The sequence below is a fragment of the Peromyscus maniculatus genome, chromosome 1 (genome assembly GCF_049852395.1).
Source record: "Peromyscus maniculatus bairdii isolate BWxNUB_F1_BW_parent chromosome 1, HU_Pman_BW_mat_3.1, whole genome shotgun sequence".
In the NCBI taxonomy this organism is placed as follows: domain Eukaryota; kingdom Metazoa; phylum Chordata; class Mammalia; order Rodentia; family Cricetidae; genus Peromyscus; species Peromyscus maniculatus.
Window position 1 is genome coordinate 112,836,840 of NC_134852.1, and position 23,814 is coordinate 112,860,653.

Sequence of the window (23,814 nt, forward strand, 5' to 3'; positions counted from 1 at the left end):
GATAAAGCTGATAGCAATATCCATACTTCAAGAACCTAGTTTCTGCTTAGGATGACAAGCTTAACATCTCACTAAAGAAGTATTTATTGAGCACTTACCACATTCAAGAATATATGCATGAAACTGTAAGAATACATAAGCCCATGCAGGAGAAAATGTCAACTAATTTAGTGTGAACTAGACATTACTAGAATGCATAGAGGAAGGGAGATCATGACCTCAGGCTGCTTGATTCATAAAGTGTGAGTCCACTGTAAGCAAATACGAGGCCAGAAGGAAGTCATAGTCACACAGAAAAGAAGACAAGCATCTGAGCTGGACAGACAGATAATCATGGCCTGATGGTGCCACTTTAAACCATCTGCATTGAGCTAAGACTGGTTTCTTCATTTATTAAATGGCATCCCAGTGCATTCTTATGAGGAAAATAGTTGATCAAGTGCCTGGCCTGATCTCTCTCACATAGAGTTTAATAAATAGAAGGCATTATTTTCTCCCCACAGTACTGAAGTGACATACCTGTGACCCTCCACTGAATATGAATGAGCTTCTGCCATTTTCTAGCACTAGTGTTAGGGATGGTTCCAGCCAGGAAGGCTGGCATCACAAGAAGAAAGAGCATGATATAAACTTATCACTTGTTGTCTCTTTCCTGAATGCCAGAAATAAGCCCAGCTTCCTACAGACACTTTATTTTGAGATAGAAACTCAGACTGGCCTTGAACTCATTATGTAGCCTAGACTGGCCTTGAATTCCCAAGCCTCTTACCTCTTCAAAGTGCTGAGATTACTGGCATGTGCCACTACACCTGGCAGTCACTTTTTTTTTTTGGTTTATACTTTTACTTATTTAATTTTTTGTTTGTTTGTTTGTTTTTCAAGACAGGGTTTCTCTGTGTAACAGCCTTTGCTTTTTTGCAACTCACTCTGTAGACCAGGCTGCCCTCAAACTCACAGAGATCCGCCTGCCTCTGCCTTCCGAGAGCTGGGATTAAAGGCATGTGCACCACTGCCCAGCTTGGCTTATACTTTTAAATGTAACAGCTTTATTGAATTTAATTCATATGTGATGAAGCTCACCGTGTAAAATATATAACAGTGATTTATTTTTATTCACAAGAGTTATACAACATCCCAATCCATTTTAGGACATTTTCATCAGATCATAGAAAAACCTCATATGCATTATCAGTTATTCTCCATTATTCTCCATTTGCTTGCAAGTCTCTGGCAACTAATGATCTACCTTGTCTCTATAGATTGCCTAAAATGGACGTTTCTGTGTGCGTGGAACCATAGGCCATCTGGTCATTTGTGACTAACTTCTTTACTTAGCATTATGTTTCATGCATATTGTGGCACATATCATTACTTCATTCCTTTTTATGGCTGAATAGTATTCTATTATATACTGTTTATCTGTTCATCAGTTGATGGATGCTATATTCTTTCTACCTTTGGGTTTTTATGAATACATGGCCATAAATCTTTGTGTTATTTATTTGTCTATTTGTTTGTTTACTGGAAATAGGGTCTCCTGTTGGAGCTCTGACTGGCCTAGAACTCACTATGTAGACTAGACTGGCCTTGAACTCAGATATAGACCTGCCTCTGCTCCTGAGTGCTGTGTACCACTTGAGGCACATATTGACACCCCTAATCGATGTCAGATTTTATTTTAAGAATTATATCTTTAAAAAAAGATATAATTATTTTATATTATAATAAAATTATAGACTTATAATTAATTGTAAGCATTGGTATTTCCGTACAATAAGCACTAACTATTCAGTATTCCTCAAATTATTGTTTGTCATACCCATTTTACATAGTACTTAGCACATGACAAAGCTAAGAATGGCAGACTGTGTGACATCTTCACTTTAAATGTTTCTCAACATGGGAGGTAGGGCTGTGGGTTTGAGTGGTGCTGAGAAGCATCCAGAGCTACATGGAGGCCATTGGGACTCTGACTGCTGCTGACTCCAGGGCCCTGGCTGTGGACCCGAGTCATAGACTTCTAACATTGACAGGCAGAAGTGAGCAGAATAGTGGCTGTCCCTCCTCCTGTAGCCAGAGGGGTGTGGGACCTCCCACAGAGACGGGGAAAGCTTCTGGGAGAGGAGCCTGCCACCCCCTGTGCTGGAGACAGGTGGGAAGATGTCTTTGTTAAGAAGGAGATGGTTCGCTGGCTAGAGGCCAGCCTTAAATGCTGGGTCTCAGAAGACCACCTTGGTGGCCAGCTGGTGAGACAGGCTTGGATGCTCCCTTGGATGACTTTGCTTACTCTCGGGGGCCGTGGGGGTGGGGGGTCTTGTTCCTGTTCTCCACCCCCTTTCTACCTCCATCCGTCTTTTATGGCTTAAGAAAAGGGAGATCTCAGGATTGGGCCTTTTTAGCAGTTAGCAGTGGGGCTGTGTCTTAGTTACTTTTCTGTTCCTATGAAGAAATACCACAACCAAGGCAAAAACAAAACAAAGCATTATTTAATTGAGGGCTTGCTTACAGTTTCGGTGGGGGGGGGGGTGCGTGTGAGAGAGAGAGAGAGAGAGAGAGAGAGAGAGGAGAAAGGGAGGGAGGGAGGGAGGGAGGGAGGGAGGGAGGGAGGGAGAGAGAGAGAGAGAGAGAGAGAGAGAGAGAGAGAGAGAGAGAGAGAGAGAGAGAGAGAGAGAGATTGAGATTACATGGCAAGAAGCATGACAGCAGACCAGCAGGCGTGGCACTGGAGCCGTAGCCGAGAGCTTACATTTTAGCTACAGGTTGGAGACGGAGATAAAGAGACTGGGCCAGGCATGGGCTTTTGAAACCTCAGAGCCCACCCCCAGGGACACGCCTTCTCCCAAAGATCATACCTCCTAATCCTTCCCAAAATTGTTCTACCAGCTAGGGACCTAACATTCAAATATGAGCCTGTGGGGACTCGGGCTGCTAACACTGGGCAGTGTAGAGAAAGCTTCGTGCCAAGCACAGAATGGGCCCTGCTGAACTGGAAGATTCCTGCTTGCCACCGAATGTCACTCTGCTGAACATCAGGGTTCCCCTATGAAAGGGACCGTAAACTTAGAGCTCACAGGGCAGTTCTGAAGTGATCTTTGCTGACTCTGGAGGGCACCAGCATTGCAGAACTCTAAGCAGACACTGCTGAGTGACACTGTGCAGAACAGGGTGCTTGTTACCTCACACCTGCAGTGTCCTGCTCCTGTGCCTTTCTAAGAGACTAAATAGAAATGATGATGACTGACACTGACACCAGATGCTGCATTACCACACCCGGAGCAGCCCACCAAGAGGTTCCTGTTCTGTCTTTCCATGACAGACAGGGGTTTGGCACAGAGAGTTCAAGCAAACCGTGTGAACCTGCACAGTCAATCCAGGATTCAGACACCAGTGTCTGGCCCCAGAGCTTGCTCAGTTGCCAGCCATTCTCTGCGGCCTTCACTAAACATTTGCTTGTAGATGTTGTCACTGTTTTCCACAAACAAATATCTAGACTTTAATTGTGTGCAATGTTAAATATAGCTATCCAAAACGCTTGGCACCAGAAGAATTTCAGATTTAGGAGTTTGTTTGAAATTTGGAATATTTGTATATAGGTTTTATTGGTTGAACACCTCTAATCCAAAAATATGAACTCCAGATGCTCCAATATCAGGACATTTCTTGAGATAAGGTCCTTGTGTGTAGTGAGGATAGCTGCAAATTTGTAACCCTCCTGCCTCTGCTTCCCATGTGTCACCAGCCCAACCAAAATCAGAATGGCGCCAGCACAGAAAAAGGTTTTGGAATAAAAAAGTTTTGGATTTCAGAGTATTTTAGATTTTCGACTTTGATAAAAGAGGCACTCAGTTTATATCTCCTTGCTGATTCGACAAGCATCTGTCAAGCAGTTTGGGCCGGCTGTGCTGTCTTCTGGACTGCAGTGCAGAGTATATGTAGTGAAGAAAGTAGACACAGTGTCTAGCCTCCAGCTAGCAGGGAAGCACAGGCACGAACAGGTGCTCACCCTGGAGTGCCTTTGGGAGAGGGAGGAGATGCTGGAGGAGCCCTCAGGAGTAATACCTACCTTCACTCAGGAAGGACCTCCGGACAAAGTGACCCTTTGTTAGAGACCTAGAAAGGAGTTAGCCAGCCAAGAGGGATGGGTGGGGTTCAGCTGGAATAGCATTTTCAGGGTAAGAAGGAGCATTAGGAAGGCAATAGTGAGGTGAGACCTCAGGTGAGCAGGACACTTGAGGAACAGTGCTTATCCCTGGGCTGTGATACTGGTCCTCTGCTGACATTCACCTGAAGTCGTCTCCTCTGTGTTCCTTGAAGTCACCTGCTTACAAGCACCTTGTATGCATAGCCTTGTCATCATACTTGTGAAAACACTTTCCCGCTTTGATTCTCAATTCAGACAGTTGATTCCTAACATCCGAGATTGCCCTATTCATTCATTATTGCATCTCCAGAAGCTACCACCACGCACGGGTGCTCATTACACTTGTTTGCTGAATGAATGATGGGTTTTCTTTGTAAAATGGATTATACCCTTCTTGCTTTCTTGAGCCAACTATCACTTTTCTTCAGGTTTATCATTATAGCCAGCAGTTAATGTCCTGTGTGGCAGTTCAGAGATGCCCTTAGGGCCTGCTGAGGTGCTGTGCTTGGAATCCTTTTTCAGCTTTTCATTGTCCTGTTCTTTTCCCTCTCTGCCTGGCCAGTGTTGGATTGTGATCAATCTGCTTGACTCTGAAGTGTCCTCCCCAGCCTTATTTCCTTCTCCTAATCTGCAGTGGGCTAGAAACAAGGTCCCCAGTATGATGTGATAACTAAGAGTGAGTAACTAGCATGATTTGTGACTAAGGGTTGGAGCTCTGATTGAGCTCCTAAAGGGCTTGAACAGGAAAAGCACAGACACCATTACACACACCCAGAGGCTACGCTAATATAGGTGACTCCTCAGATATGCCAGAGGCCAGGCTAATCTAGATAATCCCTTAGGTGTGCCCAGAGGCCAGGCTAACCTAGATACCCACCCTCAGGTGTGCCCAGAGGCCAGGCTAATCTAGATACCCATCCTCAGGTGTGCCCAGAGGCCAGGCTAATCTAGATACCCACCCTCAGGTGTGCCCAGAGGCCAGGCTAACCTAGATACCCACCCTCAGGTGTGCCCAGAGGCCAGGCTAACCTCGATAACCACCCTCAGGTGTGCCCAGAGGCCAGGCTAATCTAGATACCCATCCTCAGGTGTGCCCAGAGGCCAGGCTAATCTAGATAATCCCTCAGGTGTGCCCAGAGGCCAGGCTAATCTAGATACCCACCCTCAGGTGTGCCCAGAGGCCAGGCTAATCTAGATAATCCCTCCGGTGTGCCCAGAGGCCAGGCTAATCTAGATACCCACCCTCAGATGTGCCCAGAGGCCAGGCTAATCTAGATACCCATCCTCAGTTGTGCCCAGAGGCCAGGCTACTCCAGACCCTGCCCCCTCATGTGCCCAGAGGCTAATCGAACCCTAGCTGCTCACAAACTTTCTTCCCGTTGTTGGTGCCCAGGAGGAGGTCACATAATACTGTAGGGTCAGCAGTGTGGTCTGGTCTCCAGCTCTGAGTTCCACCATCTTCATTTTGGCCAAAGTTTTGAAGTGCTTCCACCCAAGCTAGCTTGTTAGGGAGCTGGCTACACACTTCAGGCTGTCATATGGTGAGGCCAGCTTCCACTGAATGCGTTACAGTGTTGTCAGAGCAAGAAACGGAGAGAATGCAAGGGGCTAAGACTGGTCCAACATCCGGGCTCTGCTTCTCTGTCTGGGCTGGGTTCTTTCATTGACGCATTGCGGAGAGAACGAGAACTCACCCTGGTTCTGGTTCTGGTTCTGACCGCTGGTGAGTCTGACTACTAGACTGAAGCAGTCCGTCCACCCCAGCCTCTGAGCTCCTCACACTCCATTAACAAGCCAAGCCGAGTGAGCTGAGCTTCCACGTTCTTGTCTGAAAAATGGGACTGGACTGAACAGCCTTCTGACTTTCAGAGCTTTCGAGAGCATCCTCAGTGTTACAAGAGGGGGCACACATTCAGTCCTTCTGAAAGGTTCAGAAAGAATGGCGTAGGAATGATTGCCTGGTGCTGCTATCTAGGCAAGGTCACATTTTGCCTTGTACCCACCCTTTTATCCCTCAAGAGGCAAGAGGAGCCTGCCCTTTACAGGATTAGTGCCAGCGCATGGGAGAGCTGTGATACGGGGAGGCTGGCCCTAGATCCTAGATCTGCCCAACAAACTGAACTCAGGAGATAGCATTAGAGAAAACTGGGTTCCGGGTAGTGTCCACATGAGGGAAACACAAACCTCATCACCCAAGCAGGCTAGAAACTGCTCTGTGGGTGGGGCCTTGCCTCCCAGGCAGTGTCCCAGAGGGGTGGAACCTTCTAGTCTATTAGCCAGTCTAAAAGGGTCTGGGCAGCAGCATAAGCCAGAGCCCATCTCATAAGCAGATACATGTATGTCCACCGACCCAGGGCTCTTAAAAAGTGGGACCAGTTTCAGGTTTTATTTTAATACAACAGGAAACAGAAAAGAAAGGGAACATGAATAGTAGGACTAAAGTAAGCCTGAGGGTTTGCAGGTTCTGTTCATGTGAAATGTCTATCCCCAACTTTCAGAAAATGTTTACAGATAGTTATTAAGGGTAAAAATCAGATTTCAGGGCCTGGGACGGAGCTTAGTGGTAGAACTCTGTCTGTCAAGCACAAGGATGTATTCAACACCAAGTTCAACATTGAGTGCCACCAAAACAGACAAAAAAGCAAATTACAGACACAATAAATTCTGACTTTGTAGAGAATGCACACCCAGGTACAATATGCAATCCCTGAAGAACTAGACCAAAATATTATGTGTTCCTTCTCAAGTTGCTGAGATATTAGTTCCTTTTTCTTCTTTGTACTCTTCTATAGTTTCAATTTTTACCTGACTTTGTAAATCAAATTTAAGTTACTTACTGAATTGTAAGCAATAGAAGTGTGTGGCTCTTCTGTACAGAACAGCCTCTTGCCCCACCCCTTTCCCTGGCTCTACCATCCCACCCCCTTCCCTGGCTCTACCATCCCACCCCCTTCCCTGGTCCTGCCACCCCACCCCCTTCCCTGGCTCTACCATCCCACCCCCTTCCCTGGTCCTGCCACCCCACCCCCTTCCCTGGCTCTACCATCCCACCTCCTTCCCTGGTCCTGCCACCCCACCCCCTCCCCTGGCTCTACCATCCCACCCCCTTCCCTGGCTCTACCATCCCACCTCCTTCCCTGGCTCTACCATCCCACCCCCCTTCCCTGGTCCTGCCATCCCACCCCCCTTCCCTGGCTCTACCACCCCACCCCCACCTTTTTTTTAATCACCTGGATTCCTCATCCTTTGAATTGCCCAATATTCTAGGAACCTTTTCTTTATGCTCAAGCTGAGTTCAACTGTCTCCTGGCTTTCTGTCTCATTCCATTGTACCACAACATAGAGGATTTATCTGCAACAACATTCTACACATCTGTTTATTATCTTCAGTCAGCTTAGGTCAGGGACTGTAATGATTCATTTCTTGTCCCCAGAATGAATCGTAGATGTCAGTCAACATTCATGAAACAAACCAGACTGTTTTACCTCTTCTTGCCCAGCCCAGGTGACCAGGCACACAGTGTAGGTACGACAGTGTTCAGAAGTACGTCGATAAATTAAAATTCTGAAAAGCCAGGCACTCGCAGCTGAAACAAAATGACTAACCTGAGGTACATAGAGAGAAGCATTACTCCAAAAAAACATGAAAAAATCAAAAGACAGATGAAGCTGGACATAGTGGCTCACACCTGGAATCCCAGCACATGGGAGAGAGAGTCAGGGGTAGCCTGGCAAGTTGAAGGCCAGCCAGGGCTACATAGTGACACTGTCTAAAAAAACCAAAGAGAGCAGGTGTGGCAGCGCACGCCTTTAATCCCAGCACTCGGGAAGCAGAAGCAGTTGGGTCTCTGAGTTCAAGGCCAGCCTGGTCTACATAGTGATACCCTGTCTCAGGAAAAAAAAAAAAAAAAAAAAGGCCCAGAAGAGCCAAAGGTGATGGTACACACTTTAGTCCCAGCACTGAGAGGTAAAGGCAGGCAGATCTCTGCTAGTTCTGAGCTAGCCTGCTCTTCATAGTGGGACCCTGTCAACACACACACACACACACACACACACACACACACACACACACACACACACACACACACACACTAAAGGGAGATGGAGGTAGGGAAAGGAGAGAGAAAAAAATGAGCATGCATAGACTCATTTGTTGTTAACGGGTTGTTGTTTTTTCTTTTGGTCCCTCAGTCCTAGTCACTCGAGAGGATGACTTCAACAACCGGCTAAACAACCGTGCCAGCTTCAAGGGCTGCACAGCCCTGCACTATGCTGTCCTGGCTGACGACTACCGCGTCGTCAAGGAGCTGCTGGATGGAGGTGAGAGCTGTGGGTTGTGGTTGGCCGGGGAGAGTGATCCACACTTCTAGCACCCTGTCACTCTGCTGGAGCTAAGGGAGTGGTCATGTTGCCCAAGAATAATAGTGTCAGTGTGTGATTTGCCCGCTGGTGGTTGGTGTATGTTCTTTGGTGAGTGTGTGTGTGTGTTGTGGGGTGGGGAGATCCTCCACCCTGACTGTGGTAAGCTCTGAGGGTTTTTGGGTTTTTTTTGGGGGGGGGCGTTGTGGGGGGGGCGTGATTTGGTTTACAAGTTACAGTCCATCATTGAAGGAAGCCAGAACTCAAGGCAGGAACCTGGAGACAGAACTGAACCAGAGGCCACAGAGGAGGGTTATGTACTGGTTTTTCCCCCTGGCTTGCTCAAGCTGTGAGGTTTTTATAAAACATTTTTTTTTTATTATGTGGAGAAGATATGTGCACCTGAGTGCAGGTATCCTCAGAGGTGAAAGGCATTGGATCTTCCTGGAGCTGGAGTTACAGAAGCAACATGGGTACTAGGAATTGAACTTGGGTCCTTGGGAAGAGCAGAAAGTTCTCTTAATTGCTGAGCTGTTTCTTCAGCCACAGTGTGAGTTTCTTCATTAACAGCTCTTGCCAAAAGTACCCTCTCTCTCTCCCGTGACCTCCAGAGCAGGACCAGGGGGTCGAGGGAAGTTGTGTTAAGCCCTGCTACCCCGTCACAAAGCCGATCTCCTGGATCTCGGCCCCACTGCAGTCTCACTTGGGCCTCTTTATTGCCCTGAGCCTGGTGTCCTCTTCACATTCATACTTGTGCTCGCATGGCTGGACAGATGGATTTTAAGTCTGAGGGCAACCTGGGCTTCCTAGTGAATTCCAGGCCAACCTGAGTTCATAACTGAGATCCTATCTCCAAAACTAGCAGCAATAACAAAACAGAGGGCTTCTCACTTGACTTGCCCCCTGAGAGTGGAGACCTTGTTGACTTAAGTATCACTAGTACAGCGTTCTTGGCACAGAGTGAGTGTTCTGTAACTATCCACTGAACGATGGATGTCCTCCCTTTCAAGAGTGTCAGTTTGTAATGAAACTGCACCCGACTCCAGCTGGGCTGATCCTAGCCAAGTTTGGTACAGAGTTCACTGCCAGACACCTTTAGACAGCCATCCCCTTCTTAGTTCCCCTTCTCCCCATCCAGCTTCTAGAAGAGTGGAGGCAGCATGTGGGGGACCCAGATCCCTGCCTGAGATAATGGCGAAAGAATACCTATTCACTCATTCCCTGCTGCTTCGTGAAGGCCAGAGACCCCCGTTTTGGGGGCTGGAACCTTGGGTCCTCCATGTCAGGATTCATTTGCCATGGGAACTGAAAGAACTAGACAATTCCTTTGAGGCCCTCTGGGTCACTGGATTCTATCAGGGGCTGAGGGATCCTACTTCTTCCTCGGGTAGTCCATTCCATTTTGCTTCTCAATGACTGGTGGGAACACCTTTTTATGAGCTGTGATCGCTTTGTATCTTCTACCGACTGTCCACTGTTTTCGACCTAACTACTTTCTTTTTTTTTTTTTTGGTTTTTCGAGACAGGGTTTCTCTGTGTAGCTTTGTGCCGTTCCTGGAGCTCACTTGGTAGCCCAGGCTGGCCTCGAACTCACAGAGATCCGCCTGGCTCTGCCTCCCGAGTGCTGGGATTAAAGGCGTGCGCCACCAACGCCCGGCTTCGACCTAACTACTTTTTCTACACTCGGCCTTCACAGGAAGTTCATTCTGTCCCAGAGCCTTTACCTTCCAGGTCCAGGATTCCAATTATCTTCCAGCCCATGTCATGTCCTTGGATTTGGGACACATCGCAGGAACCCAGTCTTACCATCTCCTGTCAGCCATAGGCACACTGGTTTCGTAACCAGACCTCGCTTGTACCCTCAGCTTTGAAGGGGCCAGCCCCAAAACATGCCTTGGTCCGTAACTGTAACTGGCAAAACTGCTCTGCAGTGTGGCGACTGCCTGGGGCGACTGAGTAAGGACTACTCCCCGCAGAGGCTGCTCTGACTCTGTCCTTCGGAAAGCCCTCTGGTGAGACATTTGGAGCTGGGCATCAGAGCGTGCACTGTGGGCCTTCTCTCTTCGTGCCTTAAAATCAATATGCCCAGTCATTGTTTCTGGCTCATATCCCTGCTTCCCCCAGCCACCAACCAGTCAGGGTTCACTCTGCAAGGAGCTTGCCACGCTCCTCTTCCAGATCGAACACCTTCAGAATGAGGAGGCGAGGGCCTTTTATGAGGCTCCCTCCACCCTTACCCCCCAGGCCAAGGCTAGCCCTTTGAGCTATTTCAGGGACATGCTTTCCTGCCCGGTGACTTGGAACGGATGCCCTGAGCCCCCACCTTTGCGTTTCTCCCACCTGCCTTTTTAGGAGTCATCCATTTATACCCCTGCCCCAGTTTCCCAGCCTCGAGGGCCAAAACCATTAGCCCACTTGTTTCTCCCTTCTAGACCTGAACACGTTGCTGTCACTCAGGGCCTGCAGGCCTGCCAGCTTCTGACCCCTCTCCCCTTCTTGACCTCCCTTAGTCTACCAGTGTGTGTGAGCAGCCAACCAAGAGGCAGGATCCTGCTCTCTTGTCCTCGGGGCTGTTGTCTGTGACATTTCCAGTCTTTGACCTCTGCTGACCTTTTCCAAAGGGTCTGCCTTCCTGCCCATCAGCTTTATCAGAGTGCTCTGGCCACCAGCTTTACTGTAGCGCTGTAGCAACACAGAGGGAGGGTCTCTGCAAGACCCAAGGCAGGCCTAGGCACAAAGACCGTCTGCTCACAAGGGCTGCAGGGATTTACGTTCCTGGATCTACACTTAGGGGTAGAGGGAGCAACCGCTCTTGCTCTCTGAGCTGTGAAGAGGCTCAGGCAACATCAAGCTGAGGATGTGGACACCCTCCAGCCTGTAGGAGGCAGCATGGAGTAGTGGACGAGACACAGCAGGTTTAAGAATCAGCTAATCTGGGTTGGGATCCACTTTCCAATAACCGACAGGTTATCCTAACTCTCCCAGCCTTGGTTGTTTTATGTCAACAGACACCGCCTTCATAGGAGTATGTGGAGATCAATACTAGGTGTCAGAGTCCCTAGCAGACACATGGTAGACGCTCTGTGACAAGTAGTTACCTTTTTTGGGGGGAGGGGTATACTCATTGTATATAATAGTGGATTTCAAGTATCGTGTGCTTTGATCATAGTTCCCCCCCATGCCCTTCTCCCTCCCTCCCTTCTGCTATCCTAATAGTTGCTCCATTCCCTCAGTCTCACTTCTGCTTTCATGATGTATATGTAAATGTTTTTATGTGCCTGTGTAAATGCTCAGATCCACACTGAAAGACAAACATGTTTCTATTGTCTGTAGCAGTTATTGTTATGACTTAGGTACAGAATCCCACTCTGTATGTGGGCAGTTGTCTCTTAACTCTATCTCTGCCTTCAACATCCCCATGCTGCCTAGAGTACTGTTACATTTCCTCACTTATCACCCAGATACTCAGACACCTCCCTCTCTTGGGAAGTCTTTCCTACTTGTCCACCTATTCGGGTACTTCCTCCTGTGAACTTGTACAGTGTTGTCCCAGAGCTTACTGCAGACTGCTCACGATCATTTTTCTGCTTCAAGAGACCCCATAACTGTGAAAAGGTGCATGCTGTGGAGACAGACTGGGCTTTAAAGCATGTCTCTGTTACATCATATGGTACTGTCTCTGAGATCATGACCCTCGGGACATCTTAAGGATCAGGCAGTGTCTCTGACCCTGAGACTCTCGTGCTGACAGATGTGTAAACAAGGCCATGGCAGTCGGGTGGCTGCTCTGGCAGGAGATTGAACAAGGGGCTCCGTGGAAGTGAAGGAGGAAAATGCCTTCTTGTCACTGAGCAGGGCGGTGGAGTAAGTTACAGGGAGACTCCTGGAGAAGAGGCTGATCCCCCTTTCCAGGAAGAGTAATGGGAAGAGAGTTCTCTTATAGGGATTCGAATTAGCTGGTGTCCATCTTCTGTTACTGTGGTATAAGAGTATACTGACAGTGTGTATGTTTCATCCTTGATGCTGCTGCCTCTGTTTGTTGTTTGCTCAGAACAGGAAGGCTCTGCTTCCATACTTGACTTTGCAAGTACATGAAAAGATGGAGGAGGACAGGTGGACACTGTGACTGGAAAGAGAAGTCACAGAGAGGTGGCTGCCGCTGCCTGTCTCAGTACACCCAGGGCTGTTAAGCTGCATTAACACTTTCCTCTCAGAAATGTGCTCACATGGCCAGCTCTATCTGCCTAGAGCATACCTCTAATCATGGTGGATTTTTGACTCAGTTCCTTCAAAGAAATAGCCCTAAAGCCCCGAGACATTCATTGTATACAAGGAGCTCACTTTTCTTGGAGGCATCTAAATGGTACAAGGTAAATGCCACTCTTGGGAGAGGTGATAACATCATCTTTCACCAGCCTGACACTCGGCTGCTCTTCCTGCCCGCCTCTAGCACCCATCAGTGTTTCCAGTGCTGCCCTCTACTCCTGCACTTCCTCTGTCCTGTGTCCCACTGAGGCTGCTCAGGCTGCTGGCTGCCTTTCCACCGGCCAATCGCCAGTCCCCAGGCCGCCTTCCTGCTGCCATCTTCCCTGGGACCAGGGACCAGCATCACTTACTAAACTAAGGTAGAGTGTACACCAGGAGAGCATCTAGCCTTTCCTCTCCACCTCTTCAGCTACACGCTGACATACTACTGAGTACATTTTTGGATGCACTAACAGACCTCAAGCCCTGCGTGGCTTCCTGACCCGCCCACTCTCAGAGCTGCCTCCCATCTGAGCCACCCCTGTCTCTGTCTCTTCTTCCCACTGCTTCCTGTTTCATCACTGGTGCTCCTTGCCTCAGAAATGCGTAGCCCTTCTGAAACCTAATCCACCCTCCCGGGCCTCCTTCAGGCCTCCCTTCCCGCTTTGAAGGTTCCTCTTTGACCCCTTCTCTGAGTGCCTGGCTGACTGTCCGGTGTTAACCTGCCAGCGCCCACTGAGTCCCTAAGTTCTGCAGCCTGCCTGAGGCAGAGGGCCGTTCTAGTGCTGCCGTCCTCCCGGTAGCAGCCTGTCGTCAGCCCGTCATCAGGACCAAAGCTCAGTGTCCCGTTTCTTGTTCCACTTCACTGTCTGTCCATCTGTCTGCACCAGCAGATGTTGCACCGGCAGCTTTCTTTGCCCGGGGCTGTCTGCTCTCTGTTGAAACTTCACACCCAGCAGTGCAGAGAAGGATCAGAAGTTCTGGTTCTGCCAGCTGCAAGTTCTCCTTTGTGCAAACCCTTTCTCACTCTCCAAAAACTAGAGCGGCTACCAAAGCTGATCTCAAGGACCTCTCCCAGCCCTGGTGTTATGGGTAGCCTCTGGTCAAGTCCCTTCTATCGTTTATCATTCGTTTGCTATAGTAGTCAAACTTTTTATTGCTGTGACAAAATACCCAGTATAACTATTAAAGAGAGGGAGTCACAAGCCGGGCGTTGGTGGCGCACGCCTTTAATCCCAGCACTCGGGAGGCGGAGGCAGGCGGATCTCTGTGAGTTCGAGGCCAGCCTGGGCTACCAAGTGAGCTCCAGGAAAGGCGCAAAGCTACACAGAGAAACCCTGTCTTGAAAAACCAAAAAAAAAAAAAAAAAAAAAAAAAAGAGAGGGAGTCACTTTGCTCACAGTTTCAGAGGTTTTAGACCATCGTGGTGGGGAAGGTGTGGCGAAGCAGCATGGAGGAAGGACGGAAGACAGAAGAGGGAGGGAGACTATGCTAGTGGCCTTTCTCCCCCGACCTTTTGTTCCTTCCAGGCCCCAGTATACGTGATGGTATTACCCACATTCAGAATAGGTCTTCCTTAGCTAATCCTGTCTGGACACTCGCTCACAGGCACATCTCTGGATACATTAGCAGTTTACTAGGGGTTTCTTGGCCTAGTCAAGGTGATAGTAAAAATTAGCCATCACATTTGCTGAGCACCTTGCCTGTCACAGGCCCAACCTAGGCACCATGCCAATAAATATGATCCAGACCTGAGTGTTGCCTTTAAGGAACTCACATTTACTAGAAAACCAGACATTTAACAATGACTGAGATAGTGGAGATCTAGACAATGTGCTATGTTGTGGGAGAGCTGTCATCCCAGCACTTAGGAGATAGAGGCAGGGGGATCCAGAGTTTGAGGCTAGCCAGTTAAAGGGGTGGCCCGGAGGCCTGAGACAATAGAATCATATGTGTGAGACCAGCAGGACTACATATTGAGTTCAAAGACAGTCTAGGCTGTACAATGAGACCCCGTCATAAAACAGATCTCCAATAAGGCAAGGAAAGCCTGGTGTAAGAGATGGTATTTACTCTAAGTCTGAAGGGATGAATGTATGGCCCCCAGGTTGGCAAGGGTAGTAACTAGAGGGGGCATGTGTAAAAACATGGAAGACGAAGCAGAATCTGCTCTTCATAGAATCCAGGTAGTTTAGAAGAGCTAGGACCCAGGTGTCAGAGGGCAAGAATGGAAAGCAAGAGCTGCTTGAGGAGGGTTTGTGCTAAGGAAGTCGAGTCAGTGGCAAACCATGACAATTGAGAGAAGAAACATGACAGGTTTTGTAGAGGTTTTTTTGTTTGGTTGATTGGTTTTTGAGGCACGATCTTAATGTGTTCCAGGCTGGCCTGAACTTTCTGTGTAGCAGAGGATGACTTTGAACTTCTGGTTCTCTTGTAAGTTTCCAAAATGTTTATCTGCTTTTGAAATAGGGGAATCCACTGTGGAATTCTCACAGCAGTGGGAACGAATGGACCTGTGCTCTGCCAACATGTGTGGGTCACATGTCTTAACTGTATGCCCATGCTTAGAGTTCACAGCAGATAAAACAAGTCAGTGGTGTAAGCAGTCAGGATGGTGGCTCATCTCGAGGACAGTGGGAGTGACTGGAAGAGGACAGGCAGGGACTTGCAGGGCAGGACCCCTAGCTTGAAACTGCACTGAACTGCACTCTTCTATTTGTTTGCTCTTTTCTCTGTGAGTCCTGCACTACCTTGAACTCCTCCACATATATGACCATAAATCTCACATCATGGGGATGTGCCTAGCTGTCCCGCTGCACTTCATGAGTAAAATCACTTTCTCATTCTAGACCAAGACAGCTTCTTAGCCTGTTTTTCACTCCTCAGATCTGCAAGTCCCCTCCCCCCATGAACTCCCAAGCCGCTCCCATCTCATAGTTCACAAAGAAGATGGACTGGGGTCAGAAGGGGACTTCCTCCCTGCTGCCATCGTTCCCACCTGCCTGCCTACACCATGCCTCTTTGAGAATGATACCTTCCCTCCAATAATGAAAATGTTCCCTAAGACCAGCCCTTCAGGGCCTCTGGTTTTCTTTCCTCCTACTTTCTCAAGAACTCTGCTCCCCCATTCATGCCTTCCTCTCCTGCATTATTTCTTTCTCCTTCCCTAGATTCTCATTTTCATTAGTGTGAAAATGTGCCTCCATCTCATGGATTTTACTTCTTGCATGTTGTAATGACTAAAGTTCTCAAGAAGTAATTGCCACCCACCATCTGCCTCCTCAGCTTCTCTTGTGTCCTGAATCTCAGCTGTTACCTGAGTCACCCTTGAACTCTTTTCTCTTCCACTCCATGGACAGCACTTCAGTCAGTCCTGTCGATTGTCCCTGGCCCCATCGTCTCTCTTGGACCACCCTGAGAAGACTGTTCTCACAGTTTACCCCTGTCCCTCTCAGGCCTCCCTCAAATCACAGCCTAAGGGATTTTCCTTAAATGTGTCATGCCCCAGCCAGGCAGTGGTGGCGCACTCCTTTAATCCCAGCACTCAGGAGGCAGAGGCAGGTGGGTGTCTGATTCAAAGAGAAACCTTGTCTGGAATAACAAAACAAAAACAAAAACTCCAAACAAACAACAACAACAAAAAAGTTTCCTACTTAAGAAAAACCTTTGACCCCAGCATTGAAGCAACAATAAAGGCTAGACACCCTACCAGAGCCTTAAAAGCCCCTTTGTCACCTAGACCTCTGCAGCTTCATGTCACTACTATGTCAGTCTTCTGCAGAAACATTAGCCCTCGTTGTTTCTCAGACAAATTGTGGCCCTTCCCAATTTCTCCAGAGGATGGCCACCTCATCATTCAGGCCTTACCTCAAGTGTCCCTTCTCAGGGACCTCCCAAGCTATCCTAGTAAAAGTTGCTCCAATGCCACTTTATCCTGTTATCCTCCTTTGCCCTCCTCATGGCACTTAATTTGGCACCTGCAAATCTGTTTGTGTCGTTATTATCTGTCTTTTTCCTGCCAGCACATGGCGTCCTGCAGTCACAGAAACCCTCTCTCTTAGACAGACAGTCCACAGTGAGCATAGGGAAGGTGACTCATAGTCACTGACAAGGGACCATAGTCAGGATGGCTAGCAGGACAAGCAGGTGGGTTTGAACAGGAAGACTGAAGTGATCATTCTCTTGGGATGGCTAAGGCTGCACATTGCCCATAAGTAGTGCAGCTGAAAAACCCCAATGGCCCCACTGATGTAAGCCCAAGCAAAGGAGCTAAGCAAGGGACTCAAGAAAGGAGGAGTGCATCTAAATAGAGCATCTCACACCATCTACAAAAGACTTTCTCTGTTTTAATCTGTTTACCACGAACCACTATCTTCTACACTAGATTTTAGCCAAAATTTTGCTGAGAAACAATAATACTTTTCTTAAGTGCAATCAGAATGAACTATTAGAAAAAAGGGATGTTTTCAAACGAAATGCCAACCGCATGCCCATATTTATTTGTTTCCAAAGACATATAAATGATTCTGAAAATCACTATGAAAATGTCTTGTAGAGGACAGGTAGTGAATGAAGTTCACTGACTGATACTAGTTCATGAACCCCACATTAAGCATCACTGCTGTACTGGTCCTCTGGGCAGAGAGGGGAGACAGATGAGCAGAAGATAAGATAGCCTCTGCCCTCAAGTAGTCGGGTCAGGACACACATAATCCTGCTACGCGGCCGACAGGTCAGAGGCTGCAGGCACCGGGAACCGTGATCGCCCCAGCTCTGCTACTGTCTCATCCTCGTAATCACAGCACCTCGCTGGCGTCACTTTTTCATCTATAAAATGAAGAGATCATATTGATAACAAAAAAAGTTTCTTTTTGCTTGGCACAGATACAAAACCTTTGTGCTAACAGTTGTCTAGGGGAAGTAGTGGGGAGAGATTGCTAATGGGCATAAGGTTTGCATGAAAATATTCTAAAGTAGATTATGATGATGGTTATATGGTACTGTCTGTATGCTAAAAAGCATTAAATTGTATACTTTAGATGGGCAAACTTTATGGCATGTAAATTATATTTCAGTAAAGCTGTTAAAAAAGAAAAAAATTCTCCATGCCATTCCAAACTGAACAATACTGGCTTGGATGGGTGACTGGTTGCCTGGAAGCAGGTCAGAAAGCCAAGAGAACTGGAATCAGCTCCTCAGCTAGCATGGGAGATGAGATGACCCATCAGTGATACAAGTCAGTTCCTTTTCAAGAGTGCTGTTGAGAGGCTGGAGACAGCGGCTCACCACCTAAGGGCCCCTGCTGCTCTCGCAGAAGACCTGAGTTCATCCCCGCCCCTAGTTTGGACTGCTCATAACTACCTATAACTCCAGCCCAGGGTGTCCAACAGCCTCTTCTGGCTTCCACAGTCACCTATACACACGTGACACAGACACACATAAATAAAAAAATTTAAAGAATGTTGTTAAAAATTTAACTGTAAACATTCTCTCATTCTTAATGGCATTTTGAATGATTTCATCTTATTATCTAAAAAATATTTATTGCATACCCCATCCCTTGCAAAGCTTTAAGTCTGTCAGAGTAGAAACATTAGACAAATAATTACTAAGTTATTAGCTAATACTGTAAGTACTATTACAGAAGAGTAGAAGATACTATGAGAGGATAATGGAAACCTAATCTAGTCCGGGGGGCTGAGGAAAGTCTTCTAAGCAAATCCATGTGTGCTGAGATCTAAAATATAGATACTAGCCTGTCATCTAGCTTGAGACAGCCCTGTGGAGTAGAGATGGCCATTAGTCACCCTTAGGGACCAGCAATCATGGATCCAGGGACACTGGAAAGTAGGGATATTCAATGGCAGTGGTTCTCAACCTTTCTAATGCTGTGGCCCTTTGATACAGTTCCTCATGTTGTGGTGACCCCCAACCATAAAATTATTTCATTGCTTCTTCATAACTGTGATTTTGTTACTGATATGAATTATAATGTAAATATCTGATACTCAGGATATCTGATCTGTGACCACAAAGGGGCTCACAACCCACCAAGTTGAGAACCACTGTTCTATGGTATTATCATTGCAGTCCACATCTTGGCTCAGATGTAATGTAGGACCGCCATGACCCTGAGTCTTGCCCTCAGCACTCAACCAGCTCAGAATGAAGCTTCTCTTGTTCATCCCCAGGATGAGGTATTTCTGTACCCCAGGGCCTGTGGAATCAGTGAGTGGCTGAGCTGGAGACAAGAGTCTGGTCACCATGCTTTCCAGAACCATCTGCCATCCAGGCACCCGCATTTCATCAAGGCTTTAATGGGCTCCGAGCAGTCCTCAGATGAGCCTGGCTGGCATCCGGCATGAGCTCATCACCGCCAAGAGTAGCAGCTGGAAGCCAGGGCTCCCCTGGGTGAAGGAGAGGTCAGCATTAGCTAGGCAGGTCATTCCATGCCCTCTACCTGCACTGTACCTGGAAACAGCTCCCCAGGCCAGCTGTGCTTTGCCAGCTTAGTCATACCCCTCTAGGGTATGTATCTTAGACTGGAAGACTTTAGGAAGGGAGGGTATCAAATTGAAGGTCAGAGCCTACAGAATACCAGCAAAAGGGCAGACTGGAGATGAACCAGAACCAAGATTCCCTCCCCAAAAGGAGTTTGATTCTAGCATCCCTGTGCTCTTTCCTCTGGACAAAAGCCTGACTGTGTCCTGGGAAGAACCCAGCAAGGATGTTCTCTGTGAGTTTAAGCCACACACTCCTTTCTGAACTGCATATTGAAAATGAATTCTTTTCATTATAACAGAAGGGTGCTTGCCACTAAGAAGCCCTTCAGGGCCCCCCTTTGAAGTAATGGATCCCTGTGTGATAGGAAGTGCTGACTGGGCATTGGGGTCTGGCACGTACATCATTCTGACACTGACCCTATCTGACCTGAGTCCTTCCCTTTAACAGAGCTTCAGTTTACCCATGCTAAAAGTTAGCCTGTGATACCCAAACCTTCCATTATGATATTTTGTGACACAGAATGAGCATTTGCCTTATAATTTACCCAAGTACATGCAAATATAAGTTTTCATATTTATTCAGCAATTATTAACTCTTTCTGCAGCTGATCACCACCATCTCTGTTTTAGGCTTCTCTGTGTGCTCTTCAAGCATCCTGTCTAATTTCTTCATCACCCTTATTCAGAACTAAAATATCTCCTTCCCTCTGAACCATACTCTCGAAAGGCAGAGTATGGGCGTGGTTGCTTATGTTCCCAGCATCTCACCTGCTCTTAGCACATGACAATAAATATTTCTTGACTAAATTAATTTATAAATGGGCACAGGCAATACAGGGAATAAAAGAGGAGATGCAGGCCCTCCTCTTGTCTTCCTTCATGAAAACTGGGGACAAGGAGGTGGAAGGCCTGTACTGGCCTTACAGCAGGCATTGAGGCTTAGGTGAAACTCAGGTCCAGGCTCACAGCATTCAAGCAGGCAAAGGGGAAAGACAAAGCTACTCTGAGAAGTAGAAACAAAACAAGCCCTGAACCTGCATGCCTGCATGCCATGTAGAGATTACAGGAAGATGGCCACCCACTGGGCCCTTAGGGAGACTTGAATGCGGAAGGAAGGCCTTTGGGGTGAAACAACCAGGATAAATTTGTAGTCAAAATAGTTTGGAAGTAATTGTCACGTGTGTGTGTGTTTGACCATAATGATTTTTACTTTTAAAAAGGTACAATATAAAGTTTCCTGCAGCACTTTAGGAAAGGAGGGTATCAAAGGAGGATACATAGTGGGAAAGAGATGTGTATGTCCCTGCCACATCTCTGGCCCTCCTCAGGGCCGGCCTTGTAACTTTTCTTATGATCCCACCACCGTGGGAGAAAACCACAAGCATGTTATCGTGCAGTTTAGGGAATAAGTCTGAAATGGGTCTCACTAGGGTAAAATCAAGGTGTCTTCAGAGATGCCTTCCTTTTTGGAGACTCTAGCAAAGAACCTGTTCTCTCACCCTGTCCAGTTTTTAGAGGCCTTCATTCCATACTTTGGAGCCCATCCATCTCCAAATAACAATGAACCATTGAGTTTCTTTCGTATTTCATCACCCTAACATTCATCCTTTTCCCTTCTCCCCCCTTTATAAAGACCCTGTGGTTATGGTGGGCCGACCTGGAGAACAAGGTATCTCCGCCAACTCATAAACAATCTTCATTGTGTCGGCAGCCTTTGTGACCATTCTTGTCTCCATGACATATTCAAAGACTTAGGACTTGGGAACATCTTTGTGGGCATACTCTGCATAGAACACTCTTAGAGATATTTTATGTATGCTTTGTTTTTATTCTTATTTTTGAAGAGTTAATATTTGCACATAGCACAAATTTCAAAAGTTTTCAGTGATGCAAGTCTTAACTCCCACCCCAGCTCCAACCCAAGTATTATCCAGTCTCTCTGTTGTATTTCTTCTTTTTCCTCCTTGTATTTAATCAGCACAGACACTTTTATTCCCAAGCAAATACCCTTGTTCATCAGACTTTCCCCCAGAACCTGGCATTCCTGAGCTTCTTGCCAGAACCAGTCTTTATGCAACACTTCAAGACAGATGTTTTCCATATTTTCTAACCCCAGCATCGCCCACAGTGACCAGTTGACACGTGGCCTTCTGTGGTATGCAAAACCCCTTCCCCCGTATATCTATATATTGTCATAGTGTACTCACAGATACATACTGTTTTAATGCCTGTAATTCATTACTGTCCTTAATTATATTAAGTTGTCTGGTTTTCCAGGGTAGTCTTCCTTCCTTCCTTCCTTCCTTCCTTCCTTCCTTCCTTCCTTCCTCTCCCTCTCTCCCTCCTTCCCTCCCTCCCTCTCTCTCTCTTTCTTTGTTGTTATTGTTTGTTTTGGTTGGTTTATTTGTTTTGGGGGTGGGGAGACAGGGTCTCTCTACAGAGCCCTGACTGTCCTGAACTTGCAGTTTAGCCAAGGCTGCCCTTGAATTAAGATCCTCCTGCCTCTGCCTTCCAAGTGCTGAGATTAAAGGTGTGCACCACCATCTGTTTTTATTCTTTGAGCATTAGCAGGACAGTTCAGGCTCATCTTGTGCCCACCTTATTTCTACCTTGACTGGGATTTTTAGTGAGCAGTTGTCTTAGAGACTAAAATCTAGTCCTGAGCTTCTTTTCTTCCTCCTCCTTTTTGCAGTTTTTGTGGTTTTACTTAAACAAGAAATAAAACCTGCTTGCGAGCCATGTCTTCCTTCACTGCTCAGCCTGGTGTTGTTGGGATCGGTGACTCTAATGGCAGCTTTACAGCTCTGTCTACTGTGGCTCTGCAGTTCCAGAAGGAGACGTAGTAATGTCAGCGCAGTAAAGATCTGTTGAGCAGCAGCAGCACTTCCAGCTCCTTGACCTCATGGACCTAGTTACCTTTCTATTGCATCGACAAAACACCATGACCAAGGCATCTTATCAAAGAAAATGTTCAACTTGGGGCTCCTGGTTGCAAAAGGTTAGAATCCATGACCATCATGGTAGGGAGCGTGGCAGCAGATACACAGGCATGGTGCCGGAGCAGTAGCTGAGAGCGCACATCTCTGTGTGCAGCACAAGACAGTGAACTCACTGGGAAGGGCTTGGCCTTTTTGAAACCTCAGGGCTCTTCCCCAGTGACACATCTAACTAGTGCCAGATGACTTTCTTTGTCTTTTTTTTTTTTTTTTTTTTTTTTTTTTAATGTTCTTGGACTTCATCAGAGGTCAGAGTGCAGCCATGACTCCACATAGGAAATGGCAGCTGCCTATAGACAGCAAGGAGGAAGAAGGCTTGGGCACGCTTCTTGTACTTTCTGTTAACAGCCAACATTTCCAGGTTTCTATTGGGGGGTTGGGGAGGATGTATGAGTGTGTGTATATGTGTAGAGGCCAGAGCGGGACATGAGGTGTTTTCCACGATCATTTGCCACCTTACTGTTTGAAGCAGGATCTCTTGTTGAACCTGGAGCTCACTGATTGCCTAGACTGACTGGCCAGCAAGCTTAAAGGATCTCCTTGTTCCTGTCCCCCAGCCCTGGGGTTACAAATGTGCCACTGTGTCCTGCTTTTACGTGGGGGCTGGGGGTCCAAACTTAGGTCCTCTTGCTTACCTGGAAGGTACTTTATAGACTGAGCCATTTCCTCAGCCCAAATTATTTACATTTTAGACACAAGTGCATACATGTCTACCATGAATATGAATGTTCACCTGTGCATATGCTTCGTGTGGAAATCCTAGGAACAGTAGTGACTCCTGCTTCAGTTGATTCCTGCATAGGTGTGTTCTTCACACATTTCATCGTTACATGCCTCTCCTCTCTTCTGAGAACACTGGCTGTTAGCTCAGTCATACAGTACAACACTGAGTCTCCAGGTTCCTCTGCCCATCCTGCTGTAGAAAGCCAGGTTGCTAAAGAGCTTAGATCAGGGCCATTTGCAGTTCTCACCCCTACTCCAGGATGGCTTACCATCAAATATTGAGCTCAAAAGCTGTTTGAGTTCATGTTCTCCCTTTGGTGTATTTGTTATTCATCTGAAATGTAATGCGTTGATTTCTCAGTTTGCTTTCAGTTGTAGGGTTTTTTTCTCCCTACCTAACCTGTTGGCATAAGTTTGCCTTTTAAATATGTAGAGCATTAGCTTGTTTCTAAAAGTCAAAGTTATAAAAGGGAGGCTGGAGATGTTGCTTAATTGGTAGAGTCCTTATCCAGCTTGCATAAGACTCAATCCCCAGCACAATAACCCGGGTATGGTGGTACAAGTCTGTAATCCCAGTACTCAGAAGGGGGAGGAAGAGGAGGGAATGTGTGTGTGTATGTGTGTGTGCAGGTACACATGTGAGAGTTATGTGTATGCATGCATGTGGAAGCCAGAGGACTACCTTGGGTATTGACTCCTCTGGGACACCATCTAGCTCCTTTGAAAGAGGATATCTTCAGGACCTGAAGCCCACCAATTAGACTAGACTGGCTGACCAGCAAGTCCCAAAGACCCTCCTATCTCCCTCCATACCCACCTACACCTCCATCACTAGGATCACAAGCAC

General features: G+C 47.2%; 1 protein-coding gene across 4 annotated transcripts in view; it reads left to right on the forward strand.

The window, feature by feature from the left end:
* Clpb (ClpB family mitochondrial disaggregase) overlaps positions 1–23,814 on the forward strand; it is a 127,670-nt gene that overhangs the window by 56,483 nt on the left and 47,373 nt on the right. For all 4 annotated transcript variants that reach the window (XM_006993275.3, XM_015986844.3, XM_076548577.1 and 1 more), the window contains one exon: positions 8,333–8,461. In XM_006993275.3, the coding sequence (XP_006993337.1) occupies positions 8,333–8,461 (129 nt within the window). The remainder of the gene's footprint in view (positions 1–8,332; positions 8,462–23,814) is intronic.